This window comes from Microtus oregoni, unplaced genomic scaffold, assembly GCF_018167655.1.
Source record: "Microtus oregoni isolate MIOR12 unplaced genomic scaffold, Mior012 000007F_ref0000211, whole genome shotgun sequence".
Lineage (NCBI taxonomy): Eukaryota > Metazoa > Chordata > Mammalia > Rodentia > Cricetidae > Microtus > Microtus oregoni.
In genome coordinates, this window is record NW_024543066.1 from 57946223 (window position 1) to 57968537 (window position 22315).

The 22315-nt window shown below is 43.4% G+C and overlaps 1 protein-coding gene across 3 annotated transcripts in view; it reads right to left on the reverse strand.

Annotated features, from left to right (window-relative positions):
- LOC121450676 (GA-binding protein subunit beta-2) overlaps nt 1-22315 on the reverse strand; it is a 39582-nt gene that overhangs the window by 11446 nt on the left and 5821 nt on the right. For all 3 annotated transcript variants that reach the window (XM_041655891.1, XM_041655890.1, XM_041655889.1), the window contains exons 2-7: nt 14041-14180; nt 11719-11886; nt 10799-10993; nt 6025-6175; nt 1299-1484; nt 14-144 (exon numbers count right to left, since the gene is read on the reverse strand). In XM_041655891.1, coding sequence (XP_041511825.1) covers nt 14-144; nt 1299-1484; nt 6025-6175; nt 10799-10993; nt 11719-11886; nt 14041-14148 — 939 coding nt within the window. In that variant the 5' untranslated portion in view covers nt 14149-14180. The remainder of the gene's footprint in view (nt 1-13; nt 145-1298; nt 1485-6024; nt 6176-10798; nt 10994-11718; nt 11887-14040; nt 14181-22315) is intronic.

The window sequence follows — 22315 nt, forward strand, 5'->3', positions numbered from 1 at the left end:
AGAATCTCATTACCTTGCTTTCCTCAATACTGTTAGTTATCTCTGTCATCCTTGGTCTCTTTGCCAATGGCAACTTCTCTTCTTCCTCTTCTTCCTCTTCAATTATTGTCTCCTCTGCAACCTGACCAGCAGGCACAGTTAGAACTACAAGCCAAGCACACCCATAGGAGACAATGAGCACACAGCACACAGAGAAGGCTTTTTTGCCTTACTAGAAAAAAGTGAACTTCATATTATTATTTTTGGCATGGCTTCTTGTATGTAAGAGAAGTGTTCTAACACAGGTTATATCCATCCCCTCACCCCCGTACATTGTTGTGATATCTCTTTATAGAGCTTAGACTCTTTAGCTTAGTCCTTAGTCCCCGTGCTCAGGAGGTAGGCATAGTTCTGAATTCAAGCTCAGCCTGGTCAACAGCAGAGCTCTCTGTAGCCCTGTCTCAAAAAACAAAACCCAAACAACAAAACACAGAGTTTGAAGTCAAAAGGTAACTTAAAGTCACAAAAAAAGAAATCAGGAAAGAAGTAGCGCCAAGGAAGGAAAGAACCGCAGCTCAGAAACCACGAAGGCCTCAGGTTCTTAAGACAAAGACCTTCAGCCAAATATGGTGGTGCAGGCCTGTGATGTCAGTACTCAAGAGGCTAAGGCAGAAGGGCAGCTTTGTCTGTGCCACCCTAGTCTACATAGTGAGTCCCAGGTTAGCCAAAGATACACAGCAAGCAAGACATCTCTCTCTCTCTTTCACAGAGAGAGAGAGAGAGGAGAGAGAGAGAAAAGAAAGAAAGAAAGAGAAAGGAAAAAAAGAGAGAGACAGGAAGAGAAGTCAAAACTTTGAGTCTGGAATGATGGCTCATGCCAATAATCCTAGTATTTGGGAAGTTGAAGCAAGAGCAACAGGAATTCAAGGTCATCTTTGGCTATTACGTGAGTTTGAGGCCAGCTGTGCTATGAGAGATGCCGTTTCTAAATAAATAAATAAAGTAGAGGGTAGTGGCACACACCTATAATTCCAGTGCCCAGGAAACTAAGGTGGGGAGACTGCTCTGAGTTTAGGGTCCCCCAGGTTACATGGTGAGTTTGAGGCCAGGCTGAGGTACAGATTAAGACTTTGAGAGCAGCTCAAGGTGGTGGCTCACACCTTTAATCCCAGGCAGATCTCTGTGAGTTTTAGGCCAGCCTGGTCTACAGTATGAGTTCCAAGACAGACAGAGCTACACAGAGAAACTCTGTCTCAAAAAACAAAAATAAATAAATAAAATATCTTTAAATAAGCAAATGTCTACTAGATATAACTTACCTTGCTGTCCATCTTGCATTGTTACAATAAAGGGCTGGCCAATGCCTCCAGTAGGGAGTGAGGTCTGGATATTACCCAGAGGCCCTCCATCAGTCACTATGGTGATGACCCTCTGGCCGCCACTCCCCACCACTTGCTGGATTGATGAGTCAAGTGAATTTCCTTCTTCGATTTCCTCTAAATTAGCTAGGGATAACAAAAGTGAATTCAAAATGTCATATATATATATTACAAGTTTCATCTTCTTTTTGGAAAATAAATTTTTTGGTTGATTTTTTTTTTTGAGGTAGGGTCTTCTGTTTGTTTTTTTGTTTGTTTTTGTTTTTTTCGAGACAGGGTTTCTCTGTGGCTTTGGAGCCTGTCCTGGAACTAGCTCTGTAGACCAGGCTGGCCTCGAACTCACAGAGATCCGCCTGCCTCTGCCTCCCGAGTGCTGGGATTAAAGGCGTGCGCCACCATCGCCCGGCAGAGGTAGGGTCTTCTATACCCAGACAACTCAGCCAGTCTCAGCCTTCTAAGTCCAGGACGACAGGACTGAGCACCAATAATCTTCCAGAAAAGCTTTAATGAGTAACCAGTCAGGAGAGAAGAACACAGGGATGCTGCTAGAACAGTATTTTCTTTTTTTTTTTTTTTTTTTTTTTGGTTTTTCGAGACAGGGTTTCTCTGTGGCTTTGGAGCCTGTCCTGGAACTAGCTCTGTAGACCAGGCTGGCCTCGAACTCACAGAGATCCTCCTGCCTCTGCCTCCCGAGTGCTGGGATTAAAGGCGTGTGCCACCATCGCCCGGCTTAGAAAAGTATTTTCTAAAAATGTCCTCACCTAGATGTTAGCAGTGTTCAATAAAGAGGTCCTCGGTGCAGTTGGCAGCGTACACTGCAATCACAGCACTGAGGATCCTGAGGCAGGAGAAATGCCTTGACTTCCAGGCCAGCCTGGGCTATGTAGTGAGATTCCTTCTCAAAAAACAGAAAAACAAAAAACAAAAACAAAGATCCAAGTCTCAAATAACAAAAAGAGATTGGTGCTACGAATAAATACATTTTGAAAGGCTAGTTCGAATGCACTTAAACTTTCCAGGTGTGACGGGGCATGATAAATCCTATTTGGGAGACAAAGGCAGGAGGATCTCAAGTTCCAAGCTGCATATAGAGTCTGAGGCCAACCTGAGCTATGTGAGACCCCATGTCAAAGAAACCCAAGTAGTATATATACTTTTTAGGGGTAGTGGGATAGGGGACAGGGTCTCACGTAGTCCAGGTTGGCCTTAAATTCACAGTGGAGTTGGGGATGATCTTGAACTCTTGATCCTCCTGCATCTACCTCACAAGTGCTGGGATTTCAAGTGTGAGCTAACACGCCAGGATCTTGAACTAGGTGGTGGTGGTACACACTTAAACCCAGCACTCTGGAGGCAGAGGTGGGTGGGTCTCTATGAGTTCAAGGTCAGCATGGTCTACAGAGGGAATTCCAGGCAGCTTCATGCAAGAAACCCTGTCTCAGCAAAACAAACAAATAAACAAAAAACCCCTGGACCTTGTGACTTGTGAAAGCTAGGCAAACATTCAACCTGAATTACATCCTAGCCTGTGTGAGTGTGAGTGTGTGTGTTACACTTTTTGTCTGGGCCAGTATCACCAGTTTTAACAGGTTACTGAGCACTTGAATTTCTCCTGTAGTGTATGACATGCTGTGTTTCCCCAAGATCTTAGAATCCCATTTTTAGGCATCATTTTTAAAGTCTAAGTAAATATATGAAACTTGAAAAAAAAAAAACCCTGTAAATTAGTATAGATAATTTAAGAATATGGTGACATTTAACAGTGAACTAGTAAAACATTATAGTAAGCAATCAATGGGTAAAAGTTAACAGATGAGCCGCATGGAAGTGGCCTTTCCCATCTGACACATAAACAAGAGCTAACACTATAGACTCCCCACTGTGCGCCAGGTCCATTCCTGAGAGTCTATCTGTGTGGGTGCCGTTGGCATTGGCTGGTCAATAACCCACAGGCCAGGGGAAGCTTCTCCTTCTTAACAGGAGTCACAGACTGAAAGTCACCAGGAACTTGGCCTCCGTGGAGCGTGGCCATCCCATCCACAGGAAAGTCAATGAAAACGACCTGTTGGCACCTCACAGAAATGAAGGATAAACTGGGCATGGTAGCAAGCAGCTGTATTCCTAGTCCTTGGGAGGTAGAGGCAAGGGGAGCCGGAGTTGAGACCCATGAGCCCCTAATTCAGAAACACTGAACACTTTTTGATCCGCACCCAGAGAAAGCACCAAGTCTGAATGTTACAGTGGAAATCTAAGACAACCAGGCCGGATGAGCAACTAGTGACCTGGAGAACTTAAGTGATTCACCCCAATCCAACATACGTTTCTCCTGACACCACTCACTTTCTTGAACAGCTCCAAGGACTAGAACTCACTCTGTAGACCAGGCTGGCCTCAAACTCAAGAGACCTGCCAGACTCTGTCTCCTGAGGGCTGGGGTTAAAGGTGGCTGCTCTTCCAGAGGTCGTGAGTTCAATTCCCAGCAACCACATGGTGGCTCACAACAATCAATAATGGGATTTGGTGCCTCTTCTGGTGTGTAGGCATACATGCAGACAGAATGCTGTATACATAATAAATAGTCTTTAAAAAAAAAAAAAAGCTGGGCAGTAGTGGCACACACCTTTAATCCCAGCACTCAGGAGGCAGAGACAGGTGGATATCTGTGAGTTCGAGGCTAGCCTGGTCTACAAGAGGTAGCTACAAGACAGGCTCCAAAGCTACAGAGAAACCCTGTCTTGAAAAACAAAAAACAAACAAACAAAAAAACCCACAACAAACAAACAAAAAACAGAAAAAGAAAAAGAAAGTGTAGTCGACAGCTGCTTCTGGAGTTTTTAGGAGACTGCATGCGGAGCCCTACCTCCAATTACCTGCCCCAGCTATATAAATTCATAAAGCTTTTTTTTACACGCTACCAACACTGGCTAAGTAACTTGAATTTTTTTTTAACTTTGTATGTACGGTGCACAGATTGAGGTCATAAAGACACAAGTGAAAATTGGTTTTCTATCTACCATGTGAGTTCCTGGTAGAAGCTCTTACCTGCTGGGACATCTTGCCAGTCCCTGAAAACTTACTGTTTTCATTATTAGAAGGGCATTCTGCAGCGCATCTGCCCGACTATACTGGAAATGCCAGCACTGTATTTCCAGCCAAGCTTAAGCACACGAGATAAACATGAGAAGGGAGCAGGAACATGCCTGTGTATTTCAATACCTATTTCCCCCCCTGAGCCAGGGTTTCTTTGTGTATCCCTGGCTGTCCTGGAACTCACAGAGATCTACCTGCCTCTGCTTCCCGAGTGCTGGGATTAAAGGTGCCTGGCTGCTGAAGTCCTGGTTTCTAGTCCCAGCAGGGAGGGACACACTAAGGAGGTAGAGGGTGGAAGATCGAAAGTCCCAGGCTAGCCCAAGCTAAGTAAGACTGCCTTAAAAATTGACATATGGACAGATGCACACACATGCATATTTCTTTACGTATAATTACATTTTTTGAGGCAGAATAATTTGCTGAACATACTGCAAGAGGGCAGTGGGATGGGCAGTCCCTAGAGTGCAGGCTTCAGCCTGTTGGTATACTTTTTTTGTATGGAGTGTATGTATGTTCATGCAGAGGGCAGGGGTCGGCCTCAGATGCTGTTCCCCAGGAAGTGGCCATTTTGTTCTCCTGAAACATGGTCTCTCTTGAAATCATGAACCTGGGGTTCCCTGATTAGGCTATGCTGGCCTCCTTTGTGTGTGCGTGTATGTGCGTGTGTACGGGGTGAGGGTGGGAGGAAGAGCCAGGATCTTACTGTGTCATCCATATCCTCTTGCCTTAGCCTTTCAAGTGCTGGGACTGCAGACTCAGCTGCCTGTTAGTCCTGAATATTCTGTTGGGTCCCTGTTTTTCCTATCTTTTAGACTGTCACAGCAAGGCTAATGTAAGAACTCACAAACCCTCCCCAAATAAGCCAATGATTAAGCAAGTTTTAGATAAATTGTGTTGGTGTCATACTGGATACGGAACCCAGGGCTGTGTGCTTGCTACGCAGCACTCTACGGTGCAGCAGTGGTCGCCATCTGCTTCTTTCCATGGAGGCTGGAACATACAGGGCTATCAAGTCACTAGCAATCAAAAACTTTTAATGTGCTAGGTTTTAAAAAATTACTTCTGCATATATGTATGTACCTGAATGAGTTTATGTGCATCACATGTGTGCAGGTATCCCAAAGGCCAGAGGGAATTGGATCCCCTGGAACTGAAGTTACAACAGGCAGTTATGAGCCTTCTGATGTGGGTGCTGAGAAGAGAACCCAGGTCTTTGCCAAAGGAGTAAACCCTCTTAACTGCTGACTCTTCTCTCCAGCCCCCTGTTTGTCTGTTTGACAATAAAATAAACCAAACAAACAACAAACAGAAGAAGAAAAAGAATGGGCTGTGAACACAGATCCAGAGTGTGAGGCCCCAAGTTCAATGTCTACACTGAAAAACAACCATTTGAGAAATGTTTTTCCTTTCCTTTTTTGTGGTACTGGAGATTTAGTCCATGGCTTTAGCAGATCTTTAATCCCAGCATCATTTAGGGAATTTTTATAATAGTGGTAATTAGACAGACTATCCATAGGAAAATGGGATTCTGCTCATTTTTATGCTTAAAATAGATGTCTCATTATCCGAGCATTACCTGCGGATGCTTTGGTGTTGGCTGAAGAGACAAAGCTAGCGAGGTTAACGACCTCTCCAGAGGTGAAGATGAATGGAGCAGCCACAGTCACAGGGTTGCTCACTGGGTTGGCTCTCTCGGGGTTGACGCTCACCTGATTCTGCATTGCTTCCTACCAAACAAACCAGAATATGGCAAAGTCAGAACTTTAGTCATACAGTTGCTGAATGGCCCTCCCTACCAGTGCTCCAGCAGGCAGAACTAGCCTGCATAGGATGGCAGGGAGCTACGACCTTTTTCTCTACTGAAGCAGCTGGCTTTCCCGGGCTTGCTTCTGTTTGAGAAAGCAAGGCTGCGCTAGTCACAAAGCTTTCACATGCTCCACTTAACCTCAAACGTGTAAAGAGAAAATAAAAAAAAAAAGGGAAGAAACTGGTCTGGACAGTCTAAAAGGCATTTTGCAGCACCTATATTCTGTGACCAGTTATCTACAAGACAAGGTGCTAGTAGAAGATCCCTGCAGAGAACAATATTCTCTAGAGTTTATCCCACAACCTGTTCCATTCTGCCACTGAAGAAACTCCTCAGAGAACATATAACAAGCAGATAAATGAGTAGCAGGTTTTGAAGTCTAGTTCCATGCGCTACACCCTTGCTTCCGAGGATGTCTGCTCAATTTGGTGAAAAGATCCTTATCTTGCATTCTTACTCTCAGAAGTTTTCTACAAACATAACTACTAAAAAGTACAGTTATGAAAGGACTTTGGACAATAACTGAAAGTTGAGGAGAATAACCAGTCTTTGTAAAACCATCTGTCATGAAAACAAACAAAAACTGAAGATGCAAAAGCAGCTATTTTTCGTATGTAATTATCCCCTTGACTGAGGACTGCAATTGAGACAGATTATCCATTCTCCGGATACTGTTAAACTCCTTCTTCATCTGCTACTTCTTCTACCTTCTACCAACTTCCCAGAGGAAGCACGGGCAGGCTGGTCTAGCCTGAAGGAAGCAATCATATGCTAGTTATCATTGTCTTCTCCATCCAATGTGTGTGCCAACTCCAATTACCGTTTTAAAACAATCACATCAGTCCTGAATCTGAGTTTCTAAATCCATATGAAGCAGTTCAAACTGTAATCCCAGCAGCACTCCAAAAGCTGAAACAGGATCATGTTGAGTTTGAGGTCAGCTCGGACTAGATAGCAATTACCAGGTGAAGCAGAGCCACGTGGTCATCTTTCTACCCCCATTCAAAACAAAACAAACAAACAAAGCTTCCAGCCTTGGGTGGTGGTACAGCTTTAACCCCAGCACTCAGAAGGCAGAGGCAGGTGGCTCTCTGTAATTTTAAGGACAGCTGGGTCTACAAAGCCAGTTCCAGGAAAACTAGGCTATACAGGGAAACCCACTTTTAAAAACACACAAAATAAAACAAAAAAAGCTTTTACTATGTTCCCAGTGCCCACATAAGAAGCTACTTCACAGCCCCGGAACAAGAGCCCCAGCGCCCGTCCGCCTCCCCAAACTGCAGAACTGCACTTGTTCTCCAGCCCTTCCATGTCATCTCACATCTCTCTGTTTTCCATTTATGTCTTTCTAGCACAGAATCTTTTTTTCCCTGAGAAATGAATTCTATTATTGTGTGTGTATGGGGGGATGGGCATATGCACGTAGAGGTCAGAAAACCATGGGCACCTTGCACCATGTGGGGTCAGAGAATCAAAATTGGGTCATCAGACGTGGCAGGTGCCTCTACCTGAGCCATTTTACTGACTCAATTAAATTTTTTTTCCACACTTAAATTTATTTACTTATTTTTTAAGACTCTCTGTGTAAGCCACATGGTGATGGCACACACCTTTAATCCCAGCACTCAGGAGGCAGAGGCAGACCAGTCTTATCTACACAAAGAAACTCTGTTTTGAAACACCCCTCTCTCACCAAAAAAACTGTGTAGCTCTCTTTGGGAACTCAGGATACAGACTGGAACAGTCTAGAATTCTGAGATTCGCCTGCCTCTGCATCCTGAGTGCTGGGATTAGTGGTGTGTTTTTAGTCAGTGTGCATGTGTGCACGCACACGAGGGTCAGAAGACAACTGTCAGGAGCTGGGTTTCACTTTCTAGCACGTGGGTTCCAGGGACTTGAACGCAGGTTTCAGGCTTGGCAGCAAAAGCCCTTACCCACTAAGTCATCCCCTAAATATAATTTTTTGTTTTCTTTTAATTCAATTTTTGATGGTTTCAGGATCTGCCTTTATGGGGAACAGGTGAAGGGCGCGGGAGTAGAGAGGTGGGGTCTCTGCCTTCAGGTCTGGGTATTCGCTTCCCTCGTGTGGGTATGAGGAGAGACACTGAGGCATCGTACAAATATGCCACAGGCGCAGGACTGTTGGTTTTTTATTTGGATTTTGTTTTTCTGAGACAGGGTCTCAAGTAGCCCAGGTGGGACTTAAATTTGCTATGTAGCTGAAGCTGCCATTTGAGCTTCTATGCCTTCTACCTCCATGTAATTCACAATGGTGGATTAGATAAACATGTGCCACCTTGACTGGAGAGCGACTGTGTGAGGTGTATGTGCGGGAGGGTGCAGCCTGCGGACAACCCTGAGTATTGTTTCTCAGATGCTAGCTCCCTTGTTTTTCTGAGGTAGGCTCTTATTGGTCTGGAGCTCATCAAGTAAACAACGCTGATTGCCCAGCAAGCTCTGGAGAGCTGTCTCTGCTCCCCCAACTTTGAGATTATAAACACATTGTTTCTGCAGCCGTTTTCCACATTTTTTAATTACAATTTATTTGTCGTGTGTGTACATATGTGCAGTAGTGTGCCAGGGCACACACACATGCATAAATGCTAAGGCATGAATTCCTCTAATTTGTAACATCCCCTCTAAATTGCAACATCCGCTCCAGAGAGAAAAGAGAGGCGACCAGTGAAAAGCCACACAGCAGAGAACAGAGGATTGGAGGATTCCCGAGGGCCCCTGCCATCAGTGTGTCAACAGTTGTGGGGAGAGACTCTGGCCAGCCAACTTCACATGTTAGGAAGTGGAGCTCCCTGTAGCCGGCTAGAGTGCTCCAGGGCTGCAGCTGTCCACGCTGGGATGGGTGTCCTGGTGACAGAGCTGCTTTTCTGTTAAATCTCTGCTCCTTATAAGATGCCCTCATCCACTCTTCCGTTAATAACCACAATACAAATTCACTGCTTCACCAAACTGAATCTGGTGTACATATCACTACTTTGATCTGCCATGGACTCCCTTTCTGGAGTGAGTAGGCAGCATGTGTTCTGTCTCCCCAGAAGTCTGTCTTATGATAGGAGGTCAGCGGACACTTGCAGGAGTTGATTTTCTTATTAAAGGGGGGGTACTGGAAATTGAACTCAGGCTGTTAGAATTGGCAGCAAGAGCCTTTACCCACTGAGTCGCCTCACCGGCCCATTCCTGGCTTTTGTGCTTGGGTTCTGGGGATCAAACTCAGTTTCTCGTGTTTACAAGACACACCTTCCGACTAAGCTATCTACCAGCCCCGAGAACAACTTTCTTTCTTATTAAAATGATTTTCTTTTTAATGTGTGTGTGTGTGTTTCTGCACGCACGTGCCTATATGAGTTTATGTGTACCATGTGTGCACAGGTGCCAATGGAGGGCAGAGGAGGAAATACGATCCCCTGGAACTGAAATTTAGGCAGTTGTAATTTACCCTATGTGGGTTCTGGGAACTGAATCTAGGTCCTTTTCAAGACTGGTAAGTATTGTGTTATTTCTTTTTTTTGGTTTTTTGAAACAGGCTTTTGATGTGTAACAGCTCCAGTGGTCCCAGAACTCCCTTTGTAGACCATGCTGGCCTCAAACTCACAGAGCTCCACCTGCCTCTGCCTGCCAGGTGCTGGGACTAAAGGTGTGCACCACTATCGCCCACTGGTAAGTATTTTTGATTGCAGAACCGTATCTCCAGCAGCAACAAACCTTTTTTCTTTCTTGTCTTGAGACAGGGTCTTACTATGTAACCCTGGTTGGACTGGAACTCGCTTTGTAGACCAAGGTGGCCTCAAACTCAAACTCAAGAGATTTACCTGTCTCTCCCTACTATGCTAGGATCAAAGGAGTGTGCCACTGTGCCCAGCCCGTGACTTTTAAGATTGTCAAGTCTAGTTTAACTAGAAATGGAAACTTTAATGGAGAGAAAAGCAATGGACAGTCAAATAAATGTTCTTTTTTTCTGGCTACATTTCCATAAATTGGGCAACTCTCAGAACCAGAAAAGACATGTAGAGTTCTGCTCTACAATGTCAGCACTGAGTAGTCCCAAAATATTGCTCTCTAATTACCACAAACAATTCAGGACTTTCTATAATCCTATTAAAAAAAAACAAACAAAACAAAACAAAACAAAAAAACCTAAGGGAAGGCCTGATTGGAGAGGCTAGCTCTGACTTCACAGTGAGACTGTCTCAAAACAAAGGCCAAGCACAGTATACAGCCTGTAATTCTAGCATATGTGAGGCAGAAACAGGAGGATCAAGAGTCATCTTTAGCTACGTTCAAAATCTGAGATCACCCTGGGCTACTTGAGACCCTGTCTCCACTGGGTGTGTGTGAGAGTGTGTGTGGTGTGTGTGTGTGTGTGTGTGTGTATGTGTGAAAGAGAGAGAAAGAGAGAGAGAGATGCTAACACAGAGTCATATGATTGAAGCATGATAGAAGTGCTATTTTGATAAAATGGGGAAAATTCAGCTCTCTCAAAATAGTCTATAAGCTGAAGTGTACTTTGGGGAAGATCAAGGAACCATACCTGAAGGATGACCAGAATCTCAGGATTGTTTTTCTCCAGTGCTATGTCAAAGGCAGACTTGTCAAATTTGCTAAAAGCATGGACATCAGCTCCATATTTGATAAGTAACTCAACGACATCTCGATGGTGGTGCTCTGTGGCCCAGTGTAAAGCGGTCATCTTCAGCATGTCCTTGGCATTCACATCCGCACCGCTCTGTTAGAAAAAGGCGACCTTTCTGTGATAATGGTTACAGGGCTTAGGTGTAAGATCCCATTGCAACAGAGAGATTTAGCTGTAGCTCTCACTTAAGGAGGATCAACGAGAAAAACATTTCTCAAGTCCGCCTGAGCTGAGACATTATGCTTCCAACGAGTGGGTCTGCTAAGGACAGCCCCGGGAAACTCTAACAGATGGCTGAGGAGGGGCAAGGAACAGACTTTGTTGCATTTATTAGCAGAAAGCTGAGTAGGGTCTGAAAAAAAAAAAAAACAAGCACAAGTACAGAGAACACCTACAGAAAAGAATGAAGAAAATCAATAAAACCTGTTAAGTCTTTAAAAAATTAGAAAACAAGCCGGGCGATGGTGGCGCACGCCTTTAATCCCAGCACTCGGGAGGCAGAGGTAGGCGGATCTCTGTGAGTTCGAGACCAGCCTGGTCTACAGAGCTAGTTCCAGGACAGGCTCCAAAGCCACAGAGAAACCCTGTCTCGAAAAACCAAAAAAAAAAAAAAAGAAAAAAAAAAAAAAATTAGAAAACAAACTCATCCTCATGACTCTTAAAACATGGTTTTCGTGAAAAAATCAATTTAAATAAATAAATAAATAGAGATGCAACTTAATGACCAGCTATTCTCACGTCTTTCCCGCGCACTCCCCCACTATTTAAGACAGTGCGGGAGGTGAGTTCACATCATCACCCCACCGTTCTTGCTTTACCCTAACCAGCAGCTCCACAATGTGTGCATGGCCGTCAGCTGCAGCCATATGTAGAGGGGTCCTGTCCACCTTGGTCCGGGCATCCCTGCTCACGCCTGCTCGAAGGAGCACCTCTGCTGTGGAATAATGGCCGTACTGGGCTGCAAGGTGAAGAGGTGATGTTCCAAGCTGTGGGAAAATAATACTCATTGAATTCTACTGTGTGTAGAACTGAATCATTTTGGGGTAGAGATACATGAACAATAAATGAATCCTATAGTATTCATCCTTGAAGAAAAAAATCTTACAGGGCAGATAAGATTGAATAAATAATAGAATTAAAAATTAATATACATGGGCTAGAAAGATAACTCAATGGTTAAAAGCACTGAGTTCAGTTCCCAACACCCATGTTAGGTGATTCACAGCTGTTATTCCAGCTGTAGGTGACCCGACACCCTGGTTTCCAAGGACAACTGTACTCACATGCCCACCCCACACAGACACACACATATATAATTAAAAACAATAGAAATCATAAAATTAAAGTATAATGATTTTGAGTTAGGTAGATTTTAAGCATGGCTTACAAGACAGTTTGTTTTCTGTCAAGAAGAGTAATCTGGGTGGTGGTTACACCTTTAGAACCAGCATTAAGGAGGCAGAAGCGGGTGGATCTCTGTGAGATAGAAGCCCAAGAAGCCAGGGCTTCATTGAGAGAGACTGTCTCAAAACAAACAAACAAACAAAAAAAGAACCAGTTGGACCCTGAAGTTATGAGTTAATCATACTACAACAATCATTACTCCATCATAAAAATTGTGAGCATCAGTCAGTGCTTAGAAAATTCATCAACCACCAGGTAGTGGTGGCACACACTTTTAATCCCAGCACTTGGGAGGCAGAGGCAGGCGGATCTCTGTGAGTTTAAGGCCAGCCTGGTCTACAAAGTGAGTTCCAGGGCAGCCTGGACTGTTACACAGAGAAACCCTGTCTCAAAAAACAAAAACAACCCGAAGGGAAAAAAAAGGAAAGAAAGGAAATCTGTGAATGCGGGTTGAAGAGATTAGCAGTTAAGAGCACTGGCTGTTCTTCCACAGGTCCTAGGTTCAATTCCCAGCAACCACATGGTGGCTCACAACCATCTGTAAATAAATCTTAAAAAGCAAAACCAATGTGTTTAGATGCCCTCCATTACTCCATGGACCTGAATCTTCTGAAACTCTTTGGTCTCCAAGTTGAGTTGGTTAACAAGCTCACTATATTAAACTATTCTTTCTTTTCTTCTTTCTTCTCTCTCTCTCTCTCTTTTTTTTTTTTTTTTTTGAGACAAGGTTTTGTATGTAGCCCAGGCTGAACTGGAACTCACTCTGTAGACCAGGTAGGTCTCAAACTCAGAAATCTACCTATCTCTATATACTGAGTGCTGGGATTAAAGGTGTGCACCACCACTACCACCTGGCCTTTCTTTCTCCCCTGAGACAAAGTCTTACTATGTAGACCAGGCTGACCTTCAATTCATGGTTAATCTTCTGCTTCTGCCTCCCAAGTGCTGGAGTTAATGATGTATACTACTAACTGGCACGCCTTTAATCCAAGCACTCAGGAGGCAGAGGCAGTCGGATCTCTGTGAGTTTGAGGCCAGCCTGGTCTACTATGAAGCGAGTTTCAGGACAGTCAATATTGTCACAAAAACAAACAAAAAGATGTATACAACCATGCCTGGTATTTGTAACATTTATTTGCATGTATGTGTACATGTGTGCACACACAGGTGTATATGTGTGAGGTCAGGACAACTTCTGGGAGCTTTATATTTGTTTTTTGAGAGAGGATTTCATTATGTAGCTTTGGCTATCTTGGAGCTTGTCATGTAGACCAGGATGTTCTCAAACTCAGAGGTCTTCCTACCTCTCCCTCCCAAGTTCTAGGACTAAAGACATATACCATCACAACTGCAAATAAAAATATAAAAATAAAATAAAAGAGGGAAATTCCCAGTATTTTTTTTAAAGATTGATTTATTTATTATGTATTCAGGGTTCTACTTGTATGTAGGCCAGAAGAGGGCACCAGATCTCATTACAGATGGTTGTGAGCCACTGTGGTTGCTGGGAATTGAACTCAGGATCTCTTCCAGAGGTCCAGTCAGCGCTCTTAACCTCTGAGCCATCTCTCCATCCAAATTCCCACAATTTAACAGCTCACAATTACTACTACCCATTGACAGGCAGCTTTCACACTGGAGGAGAACTGCAGTCAGGCAGCACAAATAACACTCCTGCAGGAGGCAGGAATGACAGAGCACAAGAGGGAGCACCACACCTCTTCAGCTCAACTCACCCAATCTGTGGTGAACGGGGCCCCGTTGGCCATCAGCGTTCTCACTTCATCATCTTGGCCTTTTCTTGCAGCTTCCAGCAGCCTCTTCCCCAAATCCACCAGAGACATCTTTATGCATAGGAACAAAAGTATCCAGGGAGCTGCAATTCAAACACAGGGGAAGCAGCAGCCTGTAAAATGTTTTCTTGCACTTTGTTGGTTTTCTCTAAGACATGTTTTGCCAAGCAGTCCAGGTTGGTTGTAACTCACTATGCAGCCCATGAAAGCATGGAACTCAAAATCTCCCTTCTTCTATTCCTCAAATGCTAAGCTATAGACATGTACCACCATAGTGAAATGTGTGCACAAGATGTTTTTGTTTGGGGGCCAGGAGCTCACATAGCCTACGCCAACCTCAAATTTGCTCTTTCCGACTCCACCTCCCAAGTGCTAGGATTACAGCCTGGAGTCACCACACCTGCTGTTTTCCTTTCTGTATTCTGAGAGAGGATCTAGCTGATGTGAAACTTAGGCCACAGCTCAGGTAGGCCTTGAATTTGTGATCTTCCTGTCTCAACTTCCCAGGTAGATGGGATTACTGGGTTTTATCACCAGACCCAGTGGTGGAATATAATTTTAAAGAACATAGTTCAAGGGCTGGAGAGATGGCTCAGTGGTTAAGAGCATTGCCTGCTCTTTCAAAGGTCCTGAGTTCAATTCCCAGCAACCACATGGTGGCTCACAACCATTCTGTAATGAGGTCTGATTCCCTCTTCTGGCCTGCAGGCATACACACAGACAGAATATGTATACATAATAAATAAATTTAACAACAAAAAAAAAAGAGTTTAACAGATCAGTTCTTTAAAAAAAAAAAAAAAGAACATAGTTCAAAAAACATGCATTCTGTTGACAGAGGTTTCTGTCCTGCCAGGTCCTGTAGCCATTCAGTCCCAAACAAACACACAGAGGCCTATCTTGCTTCCTCTACATATCTTTTGACTTAAAATCTGGGTGACAAGGCAGGAAGTAGAGGTGGGATGATGAGAACAGGAGAATTCTGGGAAGAGGAAAGACTCAGCCTGCAGTTATCATTCAGACACAGAGGAAGCAAGATGAGAATGCCTCGCTGATAAATGTACTAAGCCTTGGCTAACATAGACAAGAGTAATGGGCTAATTAAAATGTAAGAATTAGTTAATAGGAAGCCTGAGCTAATAGGCCAACAGTTTATAATTAATGTAGGCCTCTGTGTGTTTCTTTAGTTCTGAACAACTGTGGGACTGGGTGAGACAGAAATCTGTCAACAGCATTCTAATTTCTAAGCAAGGCACAAGGATAGCTATCTTTTAGATACTGCTTGACAGAAATTTTGAGTTAATCACCCTTAAGGCAGGGCCTTGGTGGACCATGAGCTAATCCTGCAGCACATGACTAGACTGGATGAGTAAGGCACGATCATTTCTCTGGGCCAAGAGAACAGGACAGGGTGTGTAGACTCCTCATTGGCTTAGCCTTTGATGAGCTCAAAAACTGACCAATTTCAATAATGACTCCCTCGGTCTTAATCCAGTTCCTCTGTAAGACATAAAAGGCTACTAGGCAGGGCTTGTGAGATGGGTCAACAGGCCAAAGTGCTTTTTACAGAAGCCAGATGACCCGAGTCCCATTCCCCAGAACTCTGGGTAGAGGCGAGAACTGACTCTGACTCTAAGTCGTCATCTGTGTGCGCACAGTGGAGCGCACCCACGTCATACACAAGCAGCAACAAAACACTGGGCGGGCATGTGGAAGCAGTCCTTTCGGAGAAGCACTCCCACTCTTGGGAGCTCTCATTTTCTCTACTAAAAAGCATCTTTTCTTTTCTTTTCTTTTCTTCCTTTCTTCCTTCCTTCCTTTCTTTCTTTCTCTCTTTTTTTCGAGACAGGGTTTCTCTGTGTCCTGGAACTAGTCCTGTAGACCAAGCTGGCCTCTGCCCCCCCCCCCCCCCATGCTGGGATTAAAGGGTGTGCCACCACCACCCAGCAAGGAGCATTTTTTCTAAAACGAATTGCAACTGTTAATCTTTTTGTTCTCTAGGTATGGCAAAATGATGCAATGCCGATCAATCTTTACAGACAGCAAACTGGATTTTTTGTTTTTGACAGAAACTCTGTAGCCCAAGCAGACTTTTAATTTACTACGTAGCTGAGGATGACCTTCAACTCTTGGTCCTGCCTTCACTTCCCAGGGACTGAGATTATGGGCAAGTGATACCAAGGCCAGCATGGCAAGAATAAACTCCCATTGACCAGTGATTTGCTTAGGACAGCAGTTCAAAAGTGTGATTTATGGCTCCTGAGCCATACTAGTAACCTTTCAGGAATCCATGTGGTGCAAACTATTTTTGCTATACTACTAAGGCATCATTTGACTTTTTTTTTTTAAAGCATCTTAGCATTTATAGTAATAGTGAAAATATCATGGAGGGTATAATTGCTCTTGCCTTTGCCCAAACCAAACTGTGAAATAAGCTTACTGTATTCACTGCCACGTGCTCTTGAGGGGGAAAAGCAGGTCCTGTTTAAGAAAGTCCTTGCCCTGAAAGAAGGTGCATACCTGTAACACTACTGCTTAGGAGTGGAGGCAGGCAGATAAGAAGCACCAAGCTTCAACTACACAGTGAGTTCTAGACAGACCTGGGCTATAGGAGGATCAGTCTCAATTTATTTTTTCATTCTCTCTCTCTTCCTCTCTCCCCATCCCTTCCTTTCTCTGTCTCTGTCTGTCTCTCTCTCTCTCTCTCTCTCTCACACACACACACACAGAGAGAGAGAGAGAGAGAGAGAGAGAGAACAGCTTGCTGAGCTGGTTCTCTCCTTCCACAATATGGCTCTAGGGACTGAACTCAGTCACCTATGATCCACCTCTCCAGTCTGACAGCCTGAGTTTGACCCTAGGATCCACATGATAAAAGGAGAGAAGAAACTCCAGAAAGTTGTCCTCTGACCTCCCCACACACACCACAGAGTACTCATGAACCACCCCCTCAAAAAATTAAAAAAATTCAAAGTAGGACCTTGTGGCAAAGGCCTGTAATCACAGTAATCCTGGTTTCTTGGAGGCTAAAACAGGAAGATTTTAAGTTTAAGATTCCTAGCTCAAAATCTCAGGTCAAAGGCTGGGGATAGAGTTCATGTCATAGAGGGCTCTTAGCATGCCAAAGCCCTGGGCTTGCTCTGAGCACAATAGTGCAAAAATTCAAAGCCTATCTGGGCCAAAATATGAATTCAAGCATAGCTTGGGTAATTTAGTGAGACCTGCCTCAAATTAAATAGCAAAAACAAACAAACAAACAAACAAACAGCTTAATAGTACAACACTTCTTTACTACATACAAGGTTCTATGTTCAAGCCCCAGTACATCCAATAATAAAAATATAAGACAGATAATTGTTTTTAAGGTACACAGCACAAAAATTCTTTTCAACTAATTTTATTATTTTTAAAATCATTTCTGTGTATGATTATTTTTGCCTACATGTATGTCTGTGCACCACCTGCATGCAATGCCCTCTGGAGGTCAGAAAAGGGCATCAGATGCCCTGGAAGTGAAGTTACAGGAAGTTGTGAGCTGCCATGTGGGTGCTGGAAATTGAACCTAGGTCCTTGAGAATACCACCCAATACTCTTAACTTGCTGAGTCATCTCTTCAGCCTTTACAATTATTTTTTATTTTCTGGTGCAGAGGATGAAACCCAGGCAGGGTATTACTGAGCTAAATTATCAACCTTGCAACTAACTTTTAAGAAATTACCACATATCTTGTGAGCTATGTAATACAATGGCAGAGTGCTGGTCTAGCATGCATGATGCTGTATGGACCACAAAAAAAGAAAAAAAAAATTTACCACCTGCCAAGCGTTGGTGCAGCATCAAAGAATACCTACCATCAGCTGGAAAAGCTAGTAAAAAGCTAGGTGTGGCCAGGCCTGCTGGCTCATGCCTGCAACTCCTTTGTAACTCTCCTCACAGGATGAAGACAGCATAAAAGGATGAGTGTCCCTCCTCTGCTGTCAGACTACTGAGACAATGGACTTCATTGAACTTTCCCAGGAAGCTCATTTTGGGAGAAGGAAGAGGCTGAGCCCAGGTGCCAGGCTGAGAAAGTTGTCACCTCAGAAAGATCTCACAGTTCTGAAAACTTGTCAGATCACCTTGCAGGAAACAGGAGCCAATGACAGCCGTCGGGCTACACCTTGACCACTAACAATCAGTTATGCATCACACCTTCTATTGACCTGAAATTCATCTATTTTTTTTATTTATTATGTATACAGTATCTACCTACATGCACACCTGCATGCCAGAAGAGGGCACTATACCTCATCACAGATGACTGAGCCACTATGTGGTTGCTGGGAATTGAACTCAGGACCTCTGAAAAAGCAGTCAGTGCTCTTAACCTCTGAGCCACCTCTCCAGCCCCCTCATCTATGTTTTTTATATTAGAACCCTAAAACAGATAGGTGGGTGTCACTCAATCTCTTTCCAGTGTGGCCACATTGAATAAATTCTTTTCTGTTTCATTACTAACAGTGGATTTAACTGACACATTTGAGGATAGGTGGCCACGCCTAGCTTGTCAGGGATGACAGGCCGCAGCTCTGACCCTAAAACGTATGGTAACAATTCTGGCAAACCATGGCCAGGAGAAAACAGTCAGTCACTCACTCCCAATGGAGAGGAGGGCTAAATAGTACCAAGCAGCTGCTAGGGTCACGTTATTCCAGGGACTTTCTTTCAAGACAGAACCTCTCTACAAAGCTCTGGCTGTTGACACTCACTATAAAGACCAGGAACACTTCAAAACTCATTGATCCGCCTGCCTCTGCCCCCTAAAGGCATGTCCACCATAGGCAGCTAGGGACTTTCGTCTTTCCACTTCAGCTTCCATCTGCTGCTGCTGTTCTACCCCTATTTGGTGAAGCACAAAAATGGGCTGTACTTGGGATTGGGCTCTTTTATTTACTGACTGTTTTTTTTTTTGGGGGGGGGGTACAGGGTTCCTCTCTTTGGAGACTGTCCTGGAACTTGCTCTGTAGACCAGGCTGGCCTCAAACTCACGGAGATTCATCTGCCTCTGCCTCCCGAGTGCTGTGGTATTGGGCTCTTGAGAATTTTCTCCAAGGCTTTGTCTTTTGTATTTTTTTTAATTATTTATTTATTATGCATACAATATTCTGTCTATGTGCATGTCTGCAAGCCAGAAGAGGGCACCAGACCTCTTTACAGATGGTTGTGAGCTACCATGTTGCTGGGAATTGAACTCAGGACCTTTGGAAGAACAGGCAATGCTCTTAACCACTGAGCCATCTCTCCAGCCCGAGGCTTTGTCTTTTGTAGTTCTGAGCTGCTGGTTTTGTTGAACTATTTGAGTTATTATACTGCTTGTACATTGGGCCTTGTCAAGCTATCTTCTGTTTGCATATGTATATATACATGTATGTACATATGTTTTGTCTGCATAGATGTCTGTGTACCACATGTGTCGGTCTTTCGTGGCTATTATCTGTTGATCATTTGAGAGAGAGAAGCAAGCATGCAGAGAATCTGTGATTTATGTAACCATGGAAAATATTAAGTTCATGTACCTTGATGGCCCCTTGGGAAATTCTAGCTATCTTTTGTAAATGCATCAGTTCTAAAACCATCATGGGGCAGAACTTAGTTTCCCCACAGAGTTTCTGAAAAAACAGCTGTGGCATGGCCCTGGTCCCTTCATTTCCCACTTCTCTGAACTTGCTGTTCCTGACATGCCTGCGTTATAGTATGTATCTATGACATTACTGTGAGTATCTGAGGACAGACTTGGGAGCTGCTCCCCCTGGCTTTGTCAGCCCTAACTAAAACCTTAGCTAACTGAGACAGTGCTCTGAGCGCTGTCCTCCCCACTGGAGTGCTTTGGAGCTGATGTTTCAAATGCTAATTCTAGAAACGGCTAAGAAAAAAAAATTGTTACAAAATTTACAAAAAATAGCTGATCTTCTAAAAGAAATGCTTTGGAGAAATAATCTGATTTACAGAAAATACAGATTATGTATTTAAAATGACACTCACTGGAGACATAAAAGTTTAAAATTACAAAATTTCTATCAGATAAACAGATTTTGATTAGGTTTCCTTTCAAAACAAATTTATGAAGAAATTAAGTTTTACACTTCGGTGTCAAGAGTACCTAAAAGGTATCCAAAAGGACATAAGAAAATTATTTCTTTATTTGGCACAGGGTCTCAAGTAGCCCACACTAGTCTCTAACTTGCCACACAGTCAAGGAAGACCTTGGGGTCCTGATCCTTTTTTCTTTACCTCCCAAACTGCTGGGATTACAGGTCTGTGGCAACACATACCAGTACATGAATGAAGCACCGAGGACTGAACCGGGCTTTGTTCATGCTAGGTGAGCACTCTGCCTACACAGCCATATCCTCAATTTTGACAGAATTTTTTTTTTTTTTTTTAGGTTTTTCGAGACAGGGCTTCTCTGTAGCTTTGGAGCCTGTCCTGGAACTAGCCCTTGTAGACCAGGCTGGCCTCGAACTCCCAGAGATTCACCTGTTTCGACAGAACGACTTCTAAATAATGCTCACAAAAATTCTTTTGTGGGGTTATTGCTATTATATCCCTTTTCAGGACTATTTCATCTTTTTACAGTTACTTATTCTGTGTGTATGTGTATATGTGGAGGTCCGTTCTCTTTCCATGTGGGTCCCCGGAACTGAACTCAGGTCTTCAGGTTCAGATGTAAGCAATTTACCTGCATCGTGTTTCCTCAGCTCATAAATTTCCCTTTCAAGAGGAAAATTATGGAGCTACAATCCCTATGATCAATAACATTGAGCACATTTGTAAGCTTACTTTATATGTAACAAAAAAGATCTATGTTATTGCATATGAGAGGAGGCTCTAATTCCTTGTTTAAAGAATGGTTACATTTTAAAATACATTGTTAATTGCTCAGAAAAAAAGGGTTTTTATTGTTGTTTTGAGACAGGGTCTCTCTATAATCTAGCTCTGGCTGTCCTGGAATTCTCTATGTAGACCAGACTGGCCTTGAACTCACAGAGATCCACCTGCCTCTGCCTTCAAGTATTGGTGCCACTATGCTTAGCTCTCAGAAAATTTCTAAACTACTTTTGGCTAGCAAATTTAAAATGTAAATATAAAACATACATTTTAGGGGCTGGAGAGATGGCTCAGAGGTTAAGAGCACTGCCTGCTCTTCCAAAGGTCCTGAGTTCAATTCCCAGCAACCACATGGTGGCTCACAACCATCTGTAATGAGGTCTGGTGCCCTCTTCTGGCCTGCAGGCAGACATGCAGGGAGAACACTGTATACTTAATAAATAAATAAATATTTTTTAAAAAAACATACATTTTAGGATTGGCATGTATATAGAGTTATTTTGCATGATTTCTGGGCTTTGATCCACATGGAATATACATATATTTTCTGAATGTCAAAATAGGTTAATTTTGCTATTAGTTTAATTGCTAATAAAAAATACATTTTGTTGTAATGCTATAAAGGTGGATGCTTTATTTTTATCTTTTTACTATTTACTTTTAAAACGGTATGTGTATAGTTTTGTATCTGTGGATATGTGCTCTTGGAGGCTACAAGAAGGAATCTGTCCCTTGGAACTGCAGTTATAGGTGGATTTGGGCAGCCTTATTTGGTTGCTAGGAATAAAATCAGCAAAACCAGTTCATAATCTTAAGCACCGAGAAATCTCTTCAGTCCAGAAAGTGGGTATTTTAATATCCAATTAATTATTACATCATAAAATTGATAAGATTTTATATTTTATTGAGCTACCTGCTTGAGGACCAGCAAGACAGCTCAGCACATAAAGGAATTTGCCACCAACCCTGACAACTAGAGCTTTATCCCAGGACCCACAGATGGAAGGAAAGGGCAGGCTCCTGAAAGTTGTCCTCTGACCTCCACATGAATACTGTGGGCATGCACACTCCTGCCCAAATCAACCTGTCAATTAATGTAACTGTTTGTAAGGTGATGGCTCAGCAGCTTTCAGAGGCCCCAGTCTGGAGCCTGAGCTCTAGTTCCATGAGGTCAGACACTCCTCTTCTCGACTCTGCAGGCACTTGCACTTCACACATGCACACACCGCACAGACAATGTACAAAATTAAGAATAAAATGAATTCGGAGCTGGAGAGATGGCTTGGAGATTAAGAACAGTTGCTGCTCTCGCAGAGGACCTGGTTCAGTTCCCAGCACCCGCATCAGGATT